The sequence below is a fragment of the Penicillium arizonense genome, assembly GCF_001773325.1.
Source record: "Penicillium arizonense strain CBS 141311 chromosome Unknown PENARI_contig015, whole genome shotgun sequence".
NCBI classification, from domain to species: domain Eukaryota; kingdom Fungi; phylum Ascomycota; class Eurotiomycetes; order Eurotiales; family Aspergillaceae; genus Penicillium; species Penicillium arizonense.
In genome coordinates, this window is record NW_019173292.1 from 183,390 (window position 1) to 200,424 (window position 17,035).

Below are 17,035 nucleotides of genomic sequence, written 5' to 3' on the forward strand. Positions count from 1 at the left end.
ATATCATGATTCTTTTTCCTTCAGTACATACTCCATCGCCGTGAAGTCTGCATTCGAAAGAGCGAAAAACGAAATCAAGCGGCAGGCATGTGCCATAATTCAATATTTCAGGAGCCTAGTCCTATGGCTATGCATCATATCTCGACCAGGCCATCGCTGCCAGCTCCCGCTACATAGGCTTCTAGCTCAAAATAAACCGTTTTTACTTCCATCCTCTTTATGCAATAAAAGCCCGTACATCTACGATAATTCTGTTCCCGTAGGATGTCAGATCCCACCCTAAAATGCATCCATCAGCGAGGAACCACTCATTCAGACTTCAGGCTCCTCGCTCACTCGAAATGGCAACTATCCTTTTCTGTTACTTGCTAAACCTTGGTAATAATCGTGCAACCCCGTCATGCGTTATTTATCTGCCAGCCCCGTGATACGGAGGGCATTGAGAGTGATTGTAAAGAAGGGTTCTAGTGTTTGCAGGATAGAGCCTGTGAACTAGGTAAGGTGAAGATGCCTGAGGAAGAAGTGATATTGGAGGAATACAGAGACTGATTCTTGGAGAACTTCTGGTTTCTCCTGGAAGAGGCTTTTAACATGAAGGATAGCGTTGCGGTGAATCAACGCTGATGTGTCGACACCTGTACATTGTCGATCCTCTGTAGTTGCGAAAGATCAATGCGTGCTTCCTAGAGACTCCGTGACGTGGATAATTATTTCTACTGGGTTGCAGAGTGAAGCAATATGCGGTAGGTTACACAACACGCCTACGGGTTACGTCACTTGATGTTGCATTCCATGATACTTACTATGTTGTGCTCATTTCCACTATGTATTATCTATGGGTGCTATATTTGCGTTATTCAATGGTTGATACTTCTGAACTCCTAAAATATTAGGTTTAAGTTACGATCGATTTGCAGCTAAATTTCATCGTTGAATTTCATTCGTTGTAAATTTAACATTCTTCCCTGAGGGCTCATCGTATAGATACAAAATAGGTAGAAAACGAATGTAGACACGGTGTATGAATTCAATCTTCGCGAGAATCGCGCTATCCTCCGGGCCCGCAGGCCCGCGAAACCGGGACTGTCCCCTCCGTATGTTCGTATTTCAGCAACGGCTTCGTGTCATGTTAGTCAGTCAGCAAAAATGTGTGGTGTTACAAATCATCCCATTAGACAGCTACCTCTGATGACCACGAGGCGTTAAAGCTACTAGAGGCGATGAGTAGCAAGATGGAACATAGAGAAGATGGAGCTGGTAAAAAACAAAAAAAAAACAAAAAAAACAAATATAGGACCAGAGCGGGGTTGATCTGGAGCTAGAACAATACGGCCATGTCAGCGGCACGTACAGGGCATTATCTAAAATTCTTGTTAAACAAGAGTCGCGTCATCATTTCAGGAGAACATAAGGTACTATACGTATCATATTTGCTCTATCGAGTGGAGTTTCTCCATCTTGGCTGCCGCTATTCTTAGGGCGCTTAGAGTAGAGTCAGGCTCAGAGTATATTTAAATCTAGGCTCAGACTCAGTTAGGGCTCGCTTGTGATTTATCACCAAGCATGTTAAATTGAGCCGCTTTGATACGTCAAGCGGCCCTTGCCCCTCTACAACCTCCTACGCCTTCTTTTCATACATAAATGGTTGGAGCCCGATCGGCAAAAGGTTCAATGGAATTGGGTCCCTGCGGCCCATGACACAGTGGAATCTCGGAGTCCCCGATGGAACACTGAGCGGACTGGAGAAGTTCGAAGCCCCCGATCCTGCAGAGTTCGTTGATCACGGATATGCCGTTATCAACGTGGACTTGCGTGGTGCATTCGATTCTGAAGGGAAAATGGCGATGGTGGGAACACAGGAAGCGCAGGATGGGTACGACTTGATTGAGTGGGTTGCTCAACAGTCTTGGTGCAATGGAAACGTCGGAATGGCAGGCCACTCACACCTTGCTATTGTGCAACGGTTTATTTCTGCGTTGCAACCGCCATCTCTGAAAGCCATCGTACCTTAGGAAGGATGTGGAGACCTGTATCTTGAGCAATTTGCTCGAGGTGGTATTTAAGTAGTGACCTGTTTGACCGTCTCATTTTGGATTGTATCCGGCGAGGACGGAATGGGATTGAGAGCTTCCGAAAGATGTTTGACCAGCACCCCCTTGCAAATGACTGGTGGAACGACAAGCGACCCGATATGACCAAGACCAGCATTCCTACCTACATTACCGGCACATGAACCAACACAATGCATGGAATAGGAGCAATCCGAGGCTGGTTAGAGGTCAACTCGCCGCACAAATGGCTTCGCTGGCATCCATACCAGGAGTCATATGGCATTTGGGGAAACCAAGAAGCTCGCCTTGAGCTTGTGTCCTTCTTCGACCGATATTTGAAGAGGATTGAGAATGGCTGGGAGTCGACCACTCACGTGCGAATGGCAATCCTGAAATATGGAGCAACGGCGCTGTTAGAGAATTTGGTTTATGACGACTTTCCACTTCCTCGCACCGTATACAAAAAAACTTACCTCACTGCCAACGGTGGATTGACACTTGACAAAGTCCCTCAGTCAAGTGCCATCTCATACAGGTCTACAGATCCAAAAGGATATCGCGAAATTCACTTATGGCTTCACCGAGCGTGCGCAGCTAGTTGGTATACCAAAGGCAAGTTTGTACATAATGATTTGGATGACATGGATATATTCCTCAATCTGAGCAAGACATCTGCTTCAGTAGATCAACTTCTGAAGCTCAATATTCCCCGGGACAACCTTCATGTCTCAAAGATCTCCGAGATCCCGGCGGATAAGCGTACAGAGGTCATTCTTTACCAGTGCCCACAGGAATACTCCGGGCTTCAAACCGCGCCATCGATACATCTCGCTCCATACATATCAACTGCCCATTTTGCAGTAATGAGAAGGAAGAAAGGTCCAACCTAGATCTGTAGTGCGACTAGAAATTGGCATCTGGGGAATGGATTCGAGTATGAGCAGGGAGAGAGTCTGCAGTTGCGGACCAGTGGCTTTTACCAGGAGATTTCTAACTTTGGTACAACTGAGCATATCCGAAAATAGGGAAAACATTGGGTGCATATGGGCGGGGAGTATGACAATCATCTGATTCTACCCTATGTGTAAACCATTTTTATGACCGATTTCAGACTTAAACCAGGCAGATCAGCAATTTCACCGAGGATTTTCGCAAAGAGCAACACATTATGGAGGCGTAATAGATGGTGGTATATTGTAGAGGAAGTAGTTATATCAATCAAAATCTGTATATGCAGGCTCAAAAGAGAAAAGACAGAGCCATCGGAAATCAAGGGCATATGAGAAGGCCTCTGCCACTTCCTGTGCCAGTTTGAAAACGGGTTGCAAGCTTTAAGGAAGGACCTCTACCCATCACTTTCCGACTTCACTGCCATCCAATTCGTGATAAACTGGCTGGATCTGTGTTCCGTCGCCATCTAATTCCATCCCATTCTCATCAACACTCTGCTCATGGTTCCCATTCCCGCCACTGCTGCTACTTTGGCCATAATTACTGTCACTAACACTGTTCAGGATGGCTTCCGGAGACCAGAATCTTGTCTGCGATGCAGAATCGTCTGACGACTCTGGAGGAGGAGGGGGAGCGTTGTGCACCGGGCCGGAAAGGACAGATACATCTGTCTCTGGCAGAGTCGCTTTGTATGCCGTCTTTTGGCGTTGACGGCGGATGAAAAAGAACAAGACCGCCGCGAGAATGGCGACTCCAACCAGTGCCGCAATCGCGATACCAGCCACTGCGCCGTTACTCAGGGACGAAGAGTCGTCGGAACTCCCTCCAGCGGACGGGCATGAGTTTCCCGAGCAGGCGGAGTCAGAATCCTTGGAACTGATAGTGACGATGTGTTCCTCCGCGTTTTCGTCCCAAGCGCATGCCGATACATTGAAGATGCCTCGCTCGTAATCGGCTGAGAGATATCTGAAGAAGTCAGCGTATGTGCGGGTATTGAAGCGTTATGTACCCACGCTTCTTGCAAGAAAGCTCGACCCAAAGTATACTGAGTTGAGTTGGCTGCACGTTTCAGCGGGAAATAGTAGCTGCTGTTGTCGACTAGCGGAGCTTGTGCAGTCAGAGCAAAGGCATCATACGGAAGGGTGATCGTCACGGCGTCTCCGCCGGAAGCCACATCGGAAAGTCGAAATGTGACCTGCGCATTCGAGTTGAGTAATTCGGTATTGTGAGTATCATTTACTAAGTATAGACCACTCTCACTATCGAGGGTAAGCCCGAAGGCCTGTTCGAATGCGTCACAGACAGCTTCCGGAAGCCAGAGGTTGGGGTCGGTGGAGTCAATGAATATCAAAATTGGATCCGATAGTAATATAGCTGAAGTTGATCCACTATAGCTGATGGACTGAAGATAAACAACTAGGTCACGGGTGACGTCATCGGCCATGGAGAATGATACTGAGTTCGCAGTGAATCGAGATGTATCATATCCGGAGAAGATGAGTTGAGCATAGACTTGTTTCAAGCCTAGGTCGAAATGACAGATTAGAGACACATTCAGCTGCGCCTTTGCCCATGGGACCGGAATACTTACGATACTTGGCGCCGGCCGTATAGCTCCAGCTGAGACTCGGAATGGTGCCTTCATCTTTGAGGGTAGTAAAGTATGAGGGCGAAGAGAAATTTCCCAGAGAGGTAAAGTTGACGGGCTGCGGATTCAGGCCGAATATTCCACTGTCGGTACTCGGATCAGTGAACCATAAAGTACAGGAATGGAGTTGGTCTTTACAGATAAAAAGGTTTAGGAGTTGCAATCCCGGCGACAGTCTGATTTTTAAGCGTCGGACCAGTGAGACCAATACTCAGAGTATCTAGACTAAAGTCTGCTCTTTGAGAGTATCCAAGGTTGGCCTCGAGACCAACCCCATTCTGGTTAATACCGAAAAGACCCAGCTCGTCCCAGCTAGAGGACTGGTTCGCATTGAACAAGGTTCCCCTGGAAACTGCACAGTCTGATGGCGCGTTGGAAAACACTGAATTAGAGCAACCATAGTCTGACAAGACGACCATTGACTCCGGGGAAGCCGTAGAGACAAGCACTCGAACGGACTGCTCCGGGGACCCCACGCGAAGATAAAAGCTGCTCCAGGGTCCATCATTCCCCTCACTTATGAATGTTAGCAGATGGTACACAATCCAGGACAGTTCGGTGGAAATACAAATATTCGCTGGGAGAGATAACGAGGGCAGATGTGTCAGTCGCCAAACATCTTAGCATCCAAGGAATCATTAAAATTAACTGTAGCATAATTTTCGAATGCATCTTGACGAGATGAGATATCGCATCTGAGGTGTGTCTGCAGGGTACAGGAATACAAAAATAATTTCCATGTGGCTCGTGTGACGACAGGAACCTGCAGCAGCCATAGTCTAGGCCGTAGGTTTGAACTGCCACATCACTGCCGAATTTAATATCTCCGAACCAATTGATTCATGCAGATCGGCATTGTCGGGACTCAGGGGCAACGGGCGACTTTGACAGGTCGAAGCCCACGCACGGCCGGGTTCACAAAACCGGCTGAGCGTCAGCCAAAAACCTGCTCCACCTTCAAATCAGGAACCAGCGACCTTGTTTAGCTTTCTTTAGCCTCGTTTTCGGATGTGATGTAAAGCTCGACGGTTTTTCCAAAAAAATCATTGCCCTTCCTGGCTAGTAAAAATGCCTGTCCTTGCCATTCTAAGTTAATACGCCCCGCGTGTTAGGCACAATGACCGCATGAAGAGGCAATAGCACGTTGACACGAGATTTTTAGTGTCGGTCTTGTAGGACCATTGTTTACCGCTATTTTTACATTTATTTCGTTCTTTTATTTTAGAGGTGCCTGTTCCTTGCTTTCTTGTTTATCGCTCGGCATATATACCGCGTATCTACAAAGTGTCATACTAGGCCGTGTACTTGCGATGAAATCCGTCGCCATGTTGTCTACTATGCAATGGGTAGCTCTCGTGCTACTTGTCTCCTGGACAGACGCCTTCCAGCGCTCTGGTAAGTAATTGACAAACAATAGAGTGTTTTTCGGGCGCTGACATGGTGAAGCTATTCACACTCCACATTCTCCAGTCCATGATCCATCAAGCACTAGTATCACGACATGTACATCTGAGCAAATCAATCATTGGCCTACTTCATCCATCGACCCTAGTGATACCTCCATCGACACCACTACTGTGGTTCAGGTGCCACCGCCGATGAACACTTCAACTGTATCGACAGCGTCAACAGCATGCTTAAATAGCACTATCACTACTACCATCATAGTTTCAACGGTCGAAACATACTGGTCAACGACCGCATTCACTACCACTACTACGGTAACGAATACAACTACGGACATTATCAAAGATACTATCACGGATACCACTACGGAAACAACTACGGAAACAACTACCGATACTACAACGGCTACGAGAACAATTACCGTGCCGACGACTATTACGGAAGCTCCAAATCCCTGTCCAACCACTTGCAGCATGTATGTCTAAAAGGGTTACAGAATAAAAATAGGGTCGGAAAGGATTACTAACTATACATAGGTCCGTGGGAACCGTTAACTTGTTCTACTGGCCAACGAACCAGCCACACCACGTTTACCCGTCGACTTACGTCAATTCGCATCTCGATTACACATTGTAAAAACTTCCTCCTGGTGCTACCTCTGCTGTTGGGCTAACCTTCATCACCACAAACAGTACCTCACCGTCAGTGTACATGGTCGTCGACTACCTCTATGGCTACAACACCGCTGGTCGGACCGGGCCCTCTGGCACCAGCGTAGTCTTCCCCCTTGACCTGGATCAAGTCTCGACCATAGATCTCACCAACTCAGCTACGCGCCAGCTTACCCTGAACGACCTCGGTACAGACTGCCCACAAACCGAAGCTCCCAATGTGATCGCAACGGCAGCACCTAACGGCCGTTGTGATCCTATTCTTGTGGCTCCGGAGCCCGTCAAATCATGGGCTTCGCCTTGCAACGCATGCGGTAACTTCGGAATGTTCGACCCCCCATATGCAGTGGCTCCGCTCACTGGGGGTCTGGTGCCGGTGACAACGACTGTTGCGCCCCAGTCGGAAACGCAGACTACTCCTAGTACGAGTTCTGTCACTGAAACTACTGCTATACCGGTGGGCTCTACAAAGGTGGCGGATACTACGGAGTCGACTTCGTCCAGTGAGGAAGCTACTTCACCTGTTGTACAAACGGCTTCTCCTCAGACTGAGATTACTTCTTCCAGTTCGATCCCAAATCTGGCGTCATCTAGCATTGGCCAGACTGGTGCTGCATCATCATCCTTCAGTTCAGTCTCCAGTCCAGCTACTACTTCCCCGGTGTTCAATTCTGCAACCAAAGCAAGTTGTCGTGGTGAATCGCTGGGTTTGAGCTTGTTCGCGTTGGCATTTTTGCTGTAATTTGTATACCAGCAGACAGTAGTGGTAATAAATGTATATACAGTGCTACTGATGAAGATCAGACCGTCTCTACTCGAAACCCAGCCTTGAAGCGAGAATAGCGTTTCATGTATTGCTTAGTGTTCAGGGCGCCTCGAACATTAGCCGCATAGAGTATATGTCCGATTTACGGCCTAGTACGATAGCTGTTAAAGCAACACTATCTATTGATTTAACCCTCTCGCGCCCATAGAAGGGGTTGAAGAGGTTTGAGGGAAGGGGAGGGCGGAGATTTGGCAATCCAGCTTGATCGACGCCCACTCCCTTTTTTCCTCTTCATCTATCTCTTACATGGCGAAAGCTGTACTACTGCTGTAAAAGACTAAACTCGGTCGGCTAATATGGTTCTCATTCATATTTTCCATGGCTCTTGTCCCCCCTCGTCGTTCCATTCGTTATTAGACACCTACTAACAACTGATATCGCCCACCATGCTGACAGATCTACAGGGCCTTGATCGTGTGTAGATATGAACGTCAGCCCTAAGCGATTTGGTCTATGGCGCAATCGTTATCTCAATCAAGAGCTCTCTAGAGATTTTTAGGGAGCATAGTCTTGAACGCAACGAGAAAGAAAAAATTACGACAAGCCGGAATCAAAGCCCCAGTCAGCCACTTATCACCCTAGCATAGGTAGATGTGCGGAGGCATCCATCATCTTGTCACCCCATCTCACCCCTTCTCACCTCTCTCACCTCGGTCTCCAGAATTCTCACTCATATCACCTACACTCACCCTAAGACAAATTTTTTTGCCATTTTAATTTTCAAGGCGCCTCGAGACTCGCGTAGAGTAAATAAAAAACAAAAACATACAACAGTAAGGATTCGCTAGTGGTCACCCACCTAACTACTAACTTACCGGCGTGTGGCTTAAGTACGGCTGAGCGGACGGGAAGCCCTGTTCTCCACACCCTGTGGTCGTATGTACTGATCATAAGATAGAAGGGGATGATATAGGGCTTAGACTGTACTTTCTGCGTTCCTCGTATTCCATTCGTGGATTTCTCTCACCAGTCTTTTCTCAATGAGTAGAACTGAGCGCCTCTGAGCACCATCACCTGGTACTCAGCTGAGCAGTCTGATCCTCGTCTGAGCGCCCTGAATTGCTCCTGAGCATCACCTGAGAAACCAATGTTCGAATGCTATTTTTATTCAGTGGGGGGTCTTTGTATTGTCAAACTGCTTTCCACTGCTGTACCTAACGTGTATATCTACGAATTGTACTCCCTTGGTCCCTCACCACTGTACGGATTGTAGCTTGGAATCTTCCCGATCAGGACTCCGAATTCCGAATTTCTTGCCAAAGGGGTTCCATGCTACGAATGCACATACTTTCTCGTCAGCGCCGGAAGTTAGGGGCCGGTAGACATCGCGATAGAAGGTGCAACCGTCACGAACTTTGATGGCCAGGTCGTGGTCAACAATGACGTCGCACGGCAAAGGGCAGGCGTTGTGGCCGTTCCAACCCCTGTGAAGGACCTCGGAATGTGGGTTGAAACCCCGGTAGCCGTTTTCGCCTATAGTAGGCTTGCTGATAGGCATCGTACCCAGTTGCACCGGAGGAGGCAGGATCTATTGGCGGCCTGTGGAAATGGAAATCAGGAGAAAGAGAAAGAGCGGCAAGAAACCGACTTTGTATGGAGAGAAGACCTTTCGGAATCGACTGCTCAAGCACGTTCCAGCGACGAGTTCTTAAGTTTTTGATCAAGCCAACACAGAAATTCACCGCTGCCGAAGACGACTGCATCTCGACGGCCAATCGCCGCTAGTCTCCGGTATGCCATTGCGGTAGCAGTCATGTCACAGCCGGCCAGTTCTCCACTAAGGGCTGGCTCCCCAGAAAAAGCGGCAGTTCGGGAGGTCCGTTTAGCGACTTCCGATGCTATTTCTCCACAGTAGTCTTGATACATGTGAGCGTCTAGGCTCGCGCGAACTGGCGCGAGCATCCCTGCACTCCGCCTCATCAATTAATAGCGGCAAACCCTGGATTGTATTTAAAACCGGTCAAGCAACGTTGAACAAAAGATTGTTTGATACTCACATCAGTCTTGTTTCTCTTTTCAGAACCCATCCCACTACCTGCACTCAAATCGAAAGAACATCAAGGAGAATGTATTATCTACTGCCTTCAAAACTCTGGCTTTCGCTACAGACATGTTGACTGCTCAGGCAACCACAACAGCTCAGGCGGATAAGGCTGCCCCTCCTTGGTTCTCAACGCCTAGAACAAACACGGCGACTGGCGCGACTGACTTCTTCAAGAATGGCTATTACATCTTCAAGGGTGCTGTCTCCAAGGAGAAGGCCACTGTGTACTATTACAAGAAGTCCCTCGACTGGTTGCAGTCGTTTGACAATGGTTTCCACCTCAACGGCAAGGAAACATGGACAAAGGAGCATCTGCCCCAGAGCTTCAAGAACATGTACATAAACTACTGTGCCACCCCATGAGAAGTTCATGTGGGATGCCCAAACTGAGCATAATGTCATCAAGCCTTTTGCGGAGTTGTGGCGTACTGACGCACTGATCGTCTCTTTCGATGCCTTCAATGTTACTCTCCCGGGTCGCAAGGACGATGATTTCCGCCCTTGGACCCACTGTGATCAAGCTCCTGCGCGTAGAGATCTCTCTTGTGTCCAGGGTCTGATAAATCTGGCCATTGCTGGTCCCAAGGACGGCGGTCTTTTGCTCGCAATTGGTTCATCGGTCCTCTTCGAGGAGTACTTCGATACCAATGGCACTCGTCCTCGCTTGAGCAATGAAGCCAAGCATCATGATCTCTACCGTTTCCAGCCAGATGAAATTGAGCGGTTCAAGTCCAAGGGATGCAAGGAAATCAAAGTCGAGGCAGAACCTTGATCTGGTCCTTCGGGACTCGCGCACCATCCACCACGTTGCCAGGATTGAGTCTGAGCAGATCCGCAGCGTTCTTTACGTCTGCATGATGCCGAGGGCCTTGGCCTCACCGGAAGATTTGGCCTTGAAGAAAGATATCTTCGAGAAGTACGAGGCAACCACCCACTGGCCTCACTGCAATATCTGGCGTCAGGGCAAGGCTCAGAAAGATGGAAAACGGGATCCACTGGAGCGGGATGAGCCTCTTGAGAAGCCGGTCGTGACGGACCAGATCCTTCACCTTGCTGGTATCCAGCCTTACAATGACTAGGGAATCGCGCACTTGATGTGGATGGGATTTTGTAAATAACTGCCTAAACAATGCTTCTGACTAAAGAATAAGAGCCACTCGTTCATGTATTTTCTAAAATTGACCTACCCTGTGAGTAGATTTATTACGCTCTTCGAGCTTTCCGAAAGTGAACGGAGTTGCCTACAGTGCTATTGATAGGATACTAGGAAGTCTCCATAAGAATATACCGTTTTGCTTATTTTTTTCGTCCTGCTTTAGCCTCTCTTTTTTCACCTCTTTTTTGCCTATTTTCGAGTGCCTCGGGTTAATCATATAAATTATATAAAGGTAGGGGGATGAATATACCTCGCAAAAGTTACCAGATGGACATTCTCTGTATTACTAGCTCAACTGAGCTCCGAAACTGCAAAGTTATTTGTTCTTTATTTCTTATTTCTTGCGTCGTTCCTTCTATATTATACCACTCCTGCTTAGGTTAGGCTCAAGGGGCTTACAGCTCTACTTATAAGAAACTACCAATCTGATCGAAGCATAAGGTAGCATCCAAACATCATTCATCCATTAAACCCTGTACATATCCTTTAAGAGGGAAAGATGAAGCATGGCCATATCAAAAAAGCGCAGAGCAAGGAAGGATATCAAGATGGATGAATACGAAGGGCAGCCACTCTAATGGGACTGAAGACGGTAGCATTCACATCACCATGGTGGTCGACAAATTTCCCGTAACATGTGCGTCGTGAGTACAATGTTAGATTTGCCATTGGGGAGCGGCTCTCTCATAAGTTGGGAGTAATCCAGTGTTATGGGTGCAGGATCGTGATGGCTGTCAAAGTACGTGGATTGAGTGCAATTCAGCTGCGGGATGAGAACCTGGGGCAAGGGGGAAGCGACAGCAGATCGTAAGGTACGTCCGGCATGGGATGTCATGACCTCCTGCCAAAGTTGAATGTGAACAGAAAACGTCGGGGTTCGTCGAAGATCGAAGAGCAAGACCAATTTAGTCTGGCGGCCCGAGTTGTTGTACCACCATTTGGCGGTCGTGCGAAGGCTCCGAAAGGACTGACTGTAAGCGGCTTCTATCACTATAGAGGGCCAAGCTGCTTCAAGCTGACTGCCATCCAACCCGGCGTCATAGTCACTCCGTGGGAGCATTCGATAATTAGCTCCTGGGACTATGCCATGGTCGGGTTGCCTCCCACAGAATCTCCCATTCTTTTGTGATGCGCCGGTTGGTAGCCATACATCGGAAGACATAGGGATGCCTGCTGCTTGCATTGCCTGAGCAAGCCACATTGGGATGCTGGAAACAAGCCTTTCATGAGGTGTCCTAGGCATGATGCGAAAGAGTATCCTTTGACCAGACACAGTTGCTCGCGCTCCACCAATTTTTCTCTCGAAAAGCTTGGCGTGGAGGTCCTCGTGGGCATCGATGATGAGGAGGTATTGGGTAGATTGCTTTTTGCTCCGTTTAAGTCGCTCCTGGATCTGACAGATTCTCTCCCGAATTTGGATATGGGTACACCCGGCGAGACGTTCGGCGGAGTCGGGAATGTAGAAATCGTCAATCTCTGGGAAAAAGCTCTCATCGGGGAGAAGGGGCTGGATGTGGGATGTGGAGGAATCAGGGGCAGCGAGAGCCGCGCGGTTGTGTTCTAGTGTTGACATCGCGCCTTCCTGCTCGTCCAATGCTTGTTCGAAGTTGGGTATGGTGTCAGGAAGGAAATTTGATGGTAAGTAAGAATGGGGATTGCGTAAAGAGAAGGTTGGACGGGAAAAGAGAATCCTTTGACATACAATGAATGATGATGTATGACGATATCACATGGGATTCATCGTTTGTGTATGAATGCCCTACCTAGGCATGGCCACTTGGCCTAAAACTTAAGATTCTTGCCAACGCGTGCTTGATGGTCTTTCTTGGGAATCTGAACTCTTTGGTTGTCATGCTGCCTGCGTTGTAAAGACAGTCCAGAGCGAAACGACCACGACTAAGGGCGACATTCAGGCGACGGTATGAACGCATAAAGCCCACCTCTTTGGTACGAACCACATCGAAGATGACAACGTTGGCCGCATTCCCCTGGAAAGTTCCAATCACAAGGGCTGGCATGTCCATCCACTTAACTTCAGGATGAGCACCCTGGCGCCGACCTTGCTCCACGATGTAGGCTCGACGTTGGGCCTCATATCCAGTCAGAATGACGATGCTCTTCAGTGCCACTGACAAGCTGGTATGCAAATCGTGTGCTAAACCAAGAGCAAGGGAAATATGGCGGTGGTTCACAAAGGAATACCCTTGCATGCTTTCTTCGCCATTAGCCACATTCAGGAAAATGACGTTCGACTTGATCTGGTATAGTGCCATATTGTAGTCAGAAAATTGGCCGGCATAATTGGAAGGGTCAAGGATGTTGGCACATTCCCATCGAATCTTGTTGTAAAACAGCCTGTTGACTATAATGTGAATCTTCCCTGCCAATCTTTGCTGCACGTATAAGCGATACCGCTCAGCTCCGTTGAAGTTCAAACGGGCATGGAGAGCAGGGTTCTTGTCAGGGTCAATTTGGGGTAGATGCTTGTCTTTGCCCTTGCCGCGCAGGTCGTTGCCGGGGGGTGATACTTCCTCAGACATGATTGCGTGAAGTGAGGAAGGTCGAGATATCCAAGTGACAGCTGGAAAGCAGGAAGGATTTGGTCGGTGGGCACGTGTCAGGGTGAGTTGGTGAACAGAAGAGCACACACGCAAGGGTGTAGTGGTTGTGGAGGATTAGGAGGAGTAGTAAACATAAGTCGCTTTATCGTACAACTCGCACATTTCTTGCAGTCCACCACTGAGTATAATTTATATGATTAACCCGAGGCACTCGAAAATGGGCAAAAAAGAGGTGGAAAAAGAGAGGCTAAAGTAGGGCGAAAAAAATAAGTAAAACGGTATATTTTTGTGGAGACTGCCTAGTATTCTATGAACAGCACTGTAGGCAACATTCAATACTCCATTTCCTACCCATTTATTAGGCGTATCCGATGTAAATGCTCAATTTCCTACCCACTGCCGGCAGAATCCGTTTTGGCCTTATGGCGGTTATAAACTGCCGTACTACGGGCCCCCATTTCCCACGACGTCGAAAGAGTTAGCAGCCACAAAAGCACCAGCTCTATAAGGGATCGTCACAGTGTTCCAACACGGGTTCGTTTCCTAGAGACGACGGGGATTCATGGGTCAAGCGCGTCCCCGAGAGGCTACTGCTTTGGCTTGGATACAATGCGTCGGTAAACCCCGTGGGCCCGTAAACGTCTCCGGCCATAGGCAAGAACTTCCCCTTTCCTCCATCTTCCGGTAGCTGGAAGTCCAAGAAGTCCCACATACTAGGACTCAGGCCATTGGAGAGAATGGGCATTACATCTAGATCGGGGAAGCCGTCCGTGACAGGCATGGAGAGAGTCAAAGTGGTGTCCCCAGGAGTCGATATTCTTGGAACGGGTGAATCAGCGGAAGTGGTTGGGCCATCCAAGGTCTTCAGAATCTCCACCACCTGGCGGTGGAGGGCACGCTTCTGGTTCGATCCCGCATGGCGGTTGGCACCGTCATCTGAATTTTCTTCCAACTTCATCAGTGCCTCGAGGGCCACAACACTGCGCGACACCGTGCTTTGGGGCGGGCCTTGGGGCATAGCGTCCCCGGAGGATCTGTCAGGTGACACTTTGGCACGCAACAATTCAATGGCTTCCCGAATGTGGTCTCGCGTCATTAGCCGACTGAGTTGGGCACTTGACTGCTCAGCCTTGGTTGACGGGGAATCAAACAGCAGCCCCAAGACCAACACAACGGTAGCGTTGAAGAGTTGCGTTTCGTTGGTGGACAATGAGCCACAAACCGTGCAGCGGGCTTGGATCTGAGCTTGCGTATTGATAATATTATGAGCTAGCTGCTGGCAGGATGCTCGTCCTATGGGAGAGGAGAGAGTAGCGCGGTGGAGGCGAAGGAGTAGACTCCATAGCTGTTGATGTAACATGAATCGCTGGACTGGGATGGCGGCCATGGGACCCATGGCTGTGAGTCCGACAGAGCTTCCCAATCTAAAGTAAGACGGCAAACTCGTCACATATTTTTCGTACTTTTGATTTAGGTGCTGACGCCGCTGGGCGACTTCGTTTGCGGCGTCCCCGAGATCAATTAATTCCCGCACAATGATGGACAGTTCCAAAGCGTGTACCGTATAGGAGAGCATGGTAAACTCAGAGCGAGGGCGCTCAGGAATCTTGCCATGTGCCTTGAGCAGATCCTCATCATTGAGGTGCAATGGCATCCGGGTATTAAACTGTGAGGGGCGGATAGTATAGTAGCCAAGAGCTTGTCCGCGGGACCAGTCTCTCATGACCAGAGTCCACCTAGTGGTGCGGAACGATTAGCGCTTCGCCCCGAGTGGAAAAGAAAAGGTATTCAGGGTGCCCACCAAATGCGAATCGCAATCTCGGTGCGAATCTGAGGTGGCTCAGCGGTCACAGAGCCATAATGTAAGGAAGACGTGGCATCCAAAGTGGCATTGCCTAAGCGATGCAATCCAAGTTTGCGCGCACCCGCAATGGCCGTTACCAATACGGCATCAAGCCCCAGTGAGGTCTCTTTTGTATCCAACAGGAGCATGATGGCCGCCTGCAAGCTGGAGATAGAGCCACAAAAGAGGGAAATGCCCCCATGGAGACAACGTACGCCAAGGGACCGCCACGTCGCTGCAGGCTCATCGGAGGCGCGCAGCTGCTCTACGCGAAAGGTCAACGGAGTGAGCTGGACACCCAGAAGGGACGGGGTTGGATGGAAGGCGAGTCCGAGTACAAGCTGCGTAGAAAGAGTGAGCCGAAGCTAGACCAAGCGGGTTTAAATGGAGAGCGGCACCGCGAGAAGTAAACCAGCAAGAGAGTCCATGGATAGCGTACTGGCGATGGCTGCGTCGGGGGAAGCCATACTCAAGCACTGGCGCAATTGGTCGGCTTGCTTCATGAAGCTGGGGGTGTGCACCACATTTCCCAGTGGTCCCTGGCAACGTGTAACAAAGACCTCGTAGAGGAGTTGGATGATATCCCATTCTGGCAGGGCGTGAACCACATCTCGGATCAAGGCTAGTTTTTGGTCGTGCCTCTGCTGATCCTGGGTCACCCAGTAACGATTGGGGATGTCAGGGGCCACGCCCGCTGATTCGGTGCGGAGAGGAATGACATCCACGAAATGCTCCAAGACCTGCGCTGTTTCTTCGACCACCGGTTCTTCCTCTTCTTCCGGCGTCACCTGGCTACGTTTCTGTTCTGTATGTTGGGTTTTGGTCCTCTTGGCTCTCGGTTGCCGCTCATCTTTGGTACATAGGTGGGCGCAGTCGCGCTTCACGCATTCCAACTAGCAACAATGAGTTTGGCTTTCTCATAAGATTCTAGGTATACTCACACAAGGTTCCTTGCGGTCGCATTTTAATTTGGAGGCGCGACACCGTGAACAAGAGAGGGTGAGCTTCTTGGGGTTGGGAATATCCATGTTGGGTGGGATGTTGGAGGACAGGAGCATGTACTAAGCCCATTTGGCTCGGCCAACGTCAAGTGGGGATTCACGGAACGAGTCCAATCTCCCGTGACCACCGTGGTGCTAACCTGATTTACATTCACATTTGTTATCGAACAAATATCCTCACATCTCTCTAAATCGCTGAGTGCCTAGGCAACGAAGGTGTCAGATCACATGAAACGGGAACGCGTCCCCCCGATAAATTGGCCCTCTTTGTTCCTCTTGATCAACCTGCTGTTGGCTACAAACTAGATGAATCGCTCTCGTATGCAGAGTCCAATACATGGTGACTTAGTCTCATGGACGCTGTCCGTGGACGTGGAGGCCCTGGCTTGGAACCCGTCTGAGGGAAGCCCGCAGAACCCGCGTGCTGCTTCCCTTCATCTCGCGGCCTCACCAAATCATGGCCAGAGGACACCCTTTCGGAAGGGACAACATCTAGACAATACTGGATGCCGGTCTTTCAAGACGATGATATATTAGATCCATTCTCCCGACAAGATGGACTCAAAGCATGCCAGAGCATCTTGTTGGTAATCCGATCAATATCCATTCAAAACACAATATGCCTTACGCCGGAAGCCCATTATCAGATATCGGAGACTAAGGTCTCACAGATTGTCTCTATCATTGCAGGATGCCGCTACCACTCTACCACCGTTCTCAAGCTAGGTACATTTCCTAGTAGGTACTGGGGTGAACATATATATCATATCTGAAAACAATCCACTAAGATCTTTTATTTCTGCCAACATATCTATTATTTATATCAAGTTGGTTAATACCGGACAAGAAGATTGAAGGAAAAAAAACCACAATCAG

General features: G+C 49.0%; 9 protein-coding genes across 9 annotated transcripts; 4 read left to right on the plus strand and 5 right to left on the minus strand.

The window, feature by feature from the left end:
• Nucleotides 1-1,694: 1,694 nt before the first annotated feature.
• On the plus strand, nucleotides 1,695-2,012 carry PENARI_c015G05861 (uncharacterized protein; the record flags this gene model as incomplete). Its single annotated transcript, XM_022633786.1, has 1 exon — nucleotides 1,695-2,012. The coding sequence occupies one exon, from the start codon at nucleotides 1,695-1,697 to the stop codon at nucleotides 2,010-2,012; it is 318 nt and encodes a 105-aa protein (XP_022486324.1).
• A 230-nt stretch (nucleotides 2,013-2,242) lies between these two features.
• PENARI_c015G08274 (uncharacterized protein) lies at nucleotides 2,243-2,941 on the plus strand (the record flags this gene model as incomplete). The annotated part of the gene is made up of 1 exon (XM_022633835.1): nucleotides 2,243-2,941. One exon carries the CDS (start codon nucleotides 2,243-2,245, stop codon nucleotides 2,939-2,941), a length of 699 nt encoding a protein of 232 aa, XP_022486479.1.
• A 462-nt stretch (nucleotides 2,942-3,403) lies between these two features.
• Nucleotides 3,404-5,426, minus strand: PENARI_c015G03110 (pepsin-like aspartic protease; the record flags this gene model as incomplete). The annotated part of the gene is made up of 5 exons (XM_022633728.1): nucleotides 3,404-3,968; nucleotides 4,016-4,526; nucleotides 4,594-4,733; nucleotides 4,789-5,166; nucleotides 5,368-5,426. The coding sequence occupies 5 exons, from the start codon at nucleotides 5,424-5,426 to the stop codon at nucleotides 3,404-3,406; spliced, it is 1,653 nt and encodes a 550-aa protein (XP_022486362.1).
• Nucleotides 5,427-5,975: 549 nt separating this feature from the next.
• Nucleotides 5,976-7,470, plus strand: PENARI_c015G03131 (uncharacterized protein; the record flags this gene model as incomplete). Its single annotated transcript, XM_022633730.1, has 5 exons — nucleotides 5,976-6,045; nucleotides 6,097-6,236; nucleotides 6,296-6,546; nucleotides 6,594-6,689; nucleotides 6,750-7,470. 5 exons carry the CDS (start codon nucleotides 5,976-5,978, stop codon nucleotides 7,468-7,470), a joined length of 1,278 nt encoding a protein of 425 aa, XP_022486348.1.
• Nucleotides 7,471-8,783: 1,313 nt separating this feature from the next.
• PENARI_c015G10579 (uncharacterized protein) lies at nucleotides 8,784-9,052 on the minus strand (the record flags this gene model as incomplete). The annotated part of the gene is made up of 2 exons (XM_022633889.1): nucleotides 8,784-8,789; nucleotides 8,843-9,052. The coding sequence occupies 2 exons, from the start codon at nucleotides 9,050-9,052 to the stop codon at nucleotides 8,784-8,786; spliced, it is 216 nt and encodes a 71-aa protein (XP_022486226.1).
• Nucleotides 9,053-9,307: 255 nt separating this feature from the next.
• Nucleotides 9,308-10,677, plus strand: PENARI_c015G03402 (uncharacterized protein; the record flags this gene model as incomplete). Its single annotated transcript, XM_022633734.1, has 4 exons — nucleotides 9,308-9,370; nucleotides 9,575-9,933; nucleotides 10,133-10,321; nucleotides 10,413-10,677. 4 exons carry the CDS (start codon nucleotides 9,308-9,310, stop codon nucleotides 10,675-10,677), a joined length of 876 nt encoding a protein of 291 aa, XP_022486295.1.
• A 681-nt stretch (nucleotides 10,678-11,358) lies between these two features.
• On the minus strand, nucleotides 11,359-12,327 carry PENARI_c015G09681 (uncharacterized protein; the record flags this gene model as incomplete). The annotated part of the gene is made up of 1 exon (XM_022633869.1): nucleotides 11,359-12,327. One exon carries the CDS (start codon nucleotides 12,325-12,327, stop codon nucleotides 11,359-11,361), a length of 969 nt encoding a protein of 322 aa, XP_022486211.1.
• Nucleotides 12,328-12,517: 190 nt separating this feature from the next.
• PENARI_c015G04269 (C-terminal helicase domain-containing protein) lies at nucleotides 12,518-13,294 on the minus strand (the record flags this gene model as incomplete). Its single annotated transcript, XM_022633754.1, has 1 exon — nucleotides 12,518-13,294. The coding sequence occupies one exon, from the start codon at nucleotides 13,292-13,294 to the stop codon at nucleotides 12,518-12,520; it is 777 nt and encodes a 258-aa protein (XP_022486288.1).
• A 523-nt stretch (nucleotides 13,295-13,817) lies between these two features.
• PENARI_c015G12418 (putative C6 transcription factor) lies at nucleotides 13,818-16,186 on the minus strand (the record flags this gene model as incomplete). Its single annotated transcript, XM_022633935.1, has 5 exons — nucleotides 13,818-15,051; nucleotides 15,117-15,316; nucleotides 15,374-15,499; nucleotides 15,557-16,051; nucleotides 16,100-16,186. The coding sequence occupies 5 exons, from the start codon at nucleotides 16,184-16,186 to the stop codon at nucleotides 13,818-13,820; spliced, it is 2,142 nt and encodes a 713-aa protein (XP_022486438.1).
• Nucleotides 16,187-17,035: the final 849 nt, after the last annotated feature.